Source organism: Oncorhynchus nerka, unplaced genomic scaffold (assembly GCF_034236695.1).
Source record: "Oncorhynchus nerka isolate Pitt River unplaced genomic scaffold, Oner_Uvic_2.0 unplaced_scaffold_6135, whole genome shotgun sequence".
NCBI classification, from domain to species: Eukaryota; Metazoa; Chordata; class Actinopteri; order Salmoniformes; family Salmonidae; genus Oncorhynchus; species Oncorhynchus nerka.
Window position 1 is genome coordinate 2389 of NW_027035180.1, and position 4135 is coordinate 6523.

Genomic DNA, 4135 nt, shown 5'->3' on the forward strand with positions numbered 1-4135 from the left:
TGTAACACTGGTTCAGTCATCTGGTATGTAGTATCCTGTCCACTGTGTGGTACTGTAACACTGGTTCAGTCATCTGGTATGTAGTATCCTGTCCACTGTGTGGTACTGTAACACTGGTTCAGTCATCTGGTATGTAGTATCCTGTCCACTGTGTGGTACTGTAACACTGGTTCAGTCATCTGGTATGTAGTATCCTGTCCACTGTGTGGTACTGTAACACTGGTTCAGTCATCTGGTATGTAGTATCCTGTCCACTGTGTGGTACTGTAACACTGGTTCAGTCATCTGGTATGTAGTATCCTGTCCACTGTGTGGTACTGTAACACTGGTTCAGTCATCTGGTATGTAGTATCCTGTCCACTGTGTGGTACTGTAACACTGGTTCAGTCATCTGGTATGTAGTATCCTGTCCACTGTGTGGTACTGTAACACTGGTTCAGTCATCTGGTATGTAGTATCCTGTCCACTGTGTGGTACTGTAACACTGGTTCAGTCATCTGGTATGTAGTATCCTGTCCACTGTGTGGTACTGTAACACTGGTTCAGTCATCTGGTATGTAGTATCCTGTCCACTGTGTGGTACTGTAACACTGGTTCAGTCATCTGGTATGTAGTATCCTGTCCACTGTGTGGTACTGTAACACTGGTTCAGTCATCTGGTATGTAGTATCCTGTCCACTGTGTGGTACTGTAACACTGGTTCAGTCATCTGGTATGTAGTATCCTGTCCACTGTGTGGTACTGTAACACTGGTTCAGTCATCTGGTATGTAGTATCCTGTCCACTGTGTGGTACTGTAACACTGGTTCAGTCATCTGGTATGTAGTATCCTGTCCACTGTGTGGTACTGTAACACTGGTTCAGTCATCTGGTGTGTAGTATCCTGTCCACTGTGTGGTACTGTAACACTGGTTCAGTCATCTGGTATGTAGTATCCTGTCCACTGTGTGGTACTGTAACACTGATGATAATGTTGCCTCATGTTGTCAGCCAGAGTCACATTTGTTTATTATTCAAGCTGTAACGCACAATAATAATTTAGATTCTGTAGGTTTTAAAGGACCATAGAGTTCAGTCTGCTTCGTTTGGTCTTTTTTGCCAAGGAACATCTGTGATGGTGGTATTGTGGTGGTGGTGGTGTGGTGGTGGTATTGTGGTGGTGGTATTGTGGTGGTGGTGGTGGTGGTGTGATGGTGGTATTGTGGTGGTGTGATGGTGGTATTGTGGTGGTGGTGGTGGTGGTGTGATGGTGGTATTGTGGTGGTGGTGGTGGTGTGGTGGTGGTATTGTGATGGTGGTGGTGTTGTGGTGGTATTGTGATGGTGGTGTGGTGGTGGTATTGTGGTGGTGGTATTGTGATGACACTCATTTATAAAGCCCTTTTACAACAACTTTTGTCCCAAAGTGCTTAACAGTTAATATTGGTCTGTTCTATTTCTTGTCCTCATCTCACCCCTGTCCTCATCTCACCCCTGTCCTCATCTCACCCCTGTCCTCATCTCACCCCTCTCTTCATCTCACCCCTGTCCTCATCTCCTGTCTTCCTCACCTCACCCCTCTCCTCATCTCCTGTCTTCCTCACCTCACCCCTCTCCTCATCTTACTCCTGTCTCCCTCACCTCACCCCTCTCCTATCCTCCTCAGTTCTCAGCCCTGACCATCCCTGAGCCCAAGGACACAGCCACAGCCGCCATCAACACACAGGAGGCCGAGGCAGTGAGTAGTAGCTCGGGGTTAAAAGTTACTGTGCAGAATTACTTTTCACTGCTCTGCTGTAGTGATTCAGAATGACTCTTCACTGCTCTGCTGTAGTGATTCAGAATGACTCTTCACTGCTCTGCTGTAGTGATTCAGAATGACTCTTCACTGCTCTGCTGTAGTGATTCAGAATGACTCTTCACTGCTCTGCTGTAGTGATTCAGAATGACTCTTCACTGCTCTGCTGTAGTGATTCAGAATGACTCTTCACTGCTCTGCTGTAGTGATTCAGAATGACTCTTCACTGCTCTGCTGTAGTGATTCAGAATGACTCGTCACTGCTCCGCTGTAGTGATTCAGAATGACTCGTCACTGCTCCGCTGTAGTGATTCAGAATGACTCGTCACTGCTCCGCTGTAGTGATTCAGAATGACTCTTCACTGCTCCGCTGTAGTGATTCAGAATGACTCGTCACTGCTCCGCTGTAGTGATTCAGAATGACTCTTCACTGCTCTGCTGTAGTGATTCAGAATGACTCTTCACTGTGCTCCACCTCATTCCTGTATTAATATTACAGTAGCTAGCTAATTATGTTGTATTGTTCCTGTCCTGGAGGAAGAGGTGATGAATGAGCTCAGTTCCATTTCAAGAGGCAACACCTCATTATGCAAAGCACTCACTGCTCTTGATGCCGCCTCCATTATTATTGGTTATATTTCTTCTTTGTTTCAGAACAAAGCTGCTGTTGCCTACGTGGAGGCTTCCAAAGCTCGTATTGGCCAGTATGAGAAGGAGGTGGGTTACACACATGCCACTCCAAACCACACACACACTCCCCTACACCCGGATTTCCCTAGAATGTCTCTTTATATTTTAGGATTTTAGTACACAGTCAGCAGTAGACCCCCTGAGAAACTCCACTATTTAGAGTCATGTACAGTACCAGTCAAAAGTCTGGACATACCTACTGATTCAAGGGTTTTTCTTTATTTTTACTGTTTTCTACATTGTAAAAATACATTTTCCTTTAACACTATTTTGGTTACTTCATGATTCCATATGTGTTATTTCATAGTTTTAATGTCTTCACTGTTATTCTACAATGTGGAATATAGTAAAAAATAAAGAAAAACCCTGTTAGGAGTAGGTGTGTCCAAACTGTTGATTGGTATTGTAGTTCTCTCTGTTGATCCACCTTCCTGTCTTCCACTATTTAGAGACATGTAGTTCTCTCTGTTGATCCACCTTCCTCTCTTCCACTATTTAGAGACATGTAGTTCTCTCTGTTGATCCACCTTCCTGTCTTCCACTATTTAGAGACATGTAGTTCTCTCTGTTGATCCACCTTCCTCTCTTCCACTATTTAGAGACATGTAGTTCTCTCTGTTGATCCACCTTCCTGTCTTCCACTATTTAGAGACATGTAGTTCTCTCTGTTGATCCACCTTCCTCTCTTCCACTATTTAGAGACATGTAGTTCTCTCTGTTGATCCACCTTCCTGTCTTCCACTATTTAGAGACATGTAGTTCTCTCTGTTGATCCACCTTCCTCTCTTCCACTATTTAGAGACGTGTAGTTCTCTCTGTTGATCCACCTTCCTGTCTTCCACTATTTAGAGACATGTAGTTCTCTCTGTTGATCCACTATTTAGAGACATGTAGTTCTCTTCTCTCTGTTGATCCACCTTCCTCTCTTCCACTATTTAGAGACATGTAGTTCTCTCTGTTGATCCACCTTCCTCTCTTCCACTATATAGAGACATGTAGTTCTCTTCTCTCTGTTGATCCACCTTCCACTATATAGAGACATGTAGTTCTCTCTGTTGATCCACCTTCCTCTCTTCCAGCTGGAGAAGTTCCAGAACATGATTCCCTTCGACCAGATGACCATCGACGATCTGAACGACACGTTCCCTGAGACCAAGCTGGACAAGGAGAAGCACCCGTACTGGCCTCACAAGCCCATCGCTGAGCTGTAAACTGGCCCCCGGCGCTTCCTAGATCATATTATACTTTCCTCTGATGAAAGGTTGTATAGTGTCCTATGTATAAAGTCAAGTCCTGTTTCATCGACAGACAGTTTAGTGAAATAACTGCTTATTGTTATTGAGCGACTGAGAAAAGGTCATCTGGTCCTTTGAATGGAAATAAACATGAATGGAAATTGAATATGATTTGTGTCATTATTCTGTGCAACGTTTATTTAACATAAGACTCTTAAGGGGTGATAGTAGTTACAACTATTTTGCGAGGGCACATTTTTATGTTCGTTCATCAACTCGTGTGAAAGGATTTTCCATAATCACTTAGGACGTTTAGAGTAAGGGAATATCCTGATGCTCTGTGTTGATTCAGTAATATAGGACTGTTGTTTTAGGCTACTGCAGACGTGCTGCTCGTTTCTGTTGGACAATCCTCTCCTCTGTCCAAGTCGGTT

At 44.1% G+C, this 4135-nt stretch overlaps 1 protein-coding gene across 1 annotated transcript; it reads left to right on the forward strand.

Annotated features, from left to right (window-relative positions):
• Positions 1-1422: 1422 nt before the first annotated feature.
• On the forward strand, positions 1423-3867 carry LOC135566290 (ATP synthase subunit d, mitochondrial-like; the record flags this gene model as incomplete). The annotated part of the gene is made up of 3 exons (XM_065014062.1): positions 1423-1716; positions 2431-2493; positions 3546-3867. Coding segments are annotated over 3 exons (489 nt in total), but the record flags the coding sequence as incomplete, so codon positions are not given.
• Positions 3868-4135: the final 268 nt, after the last annotated feature.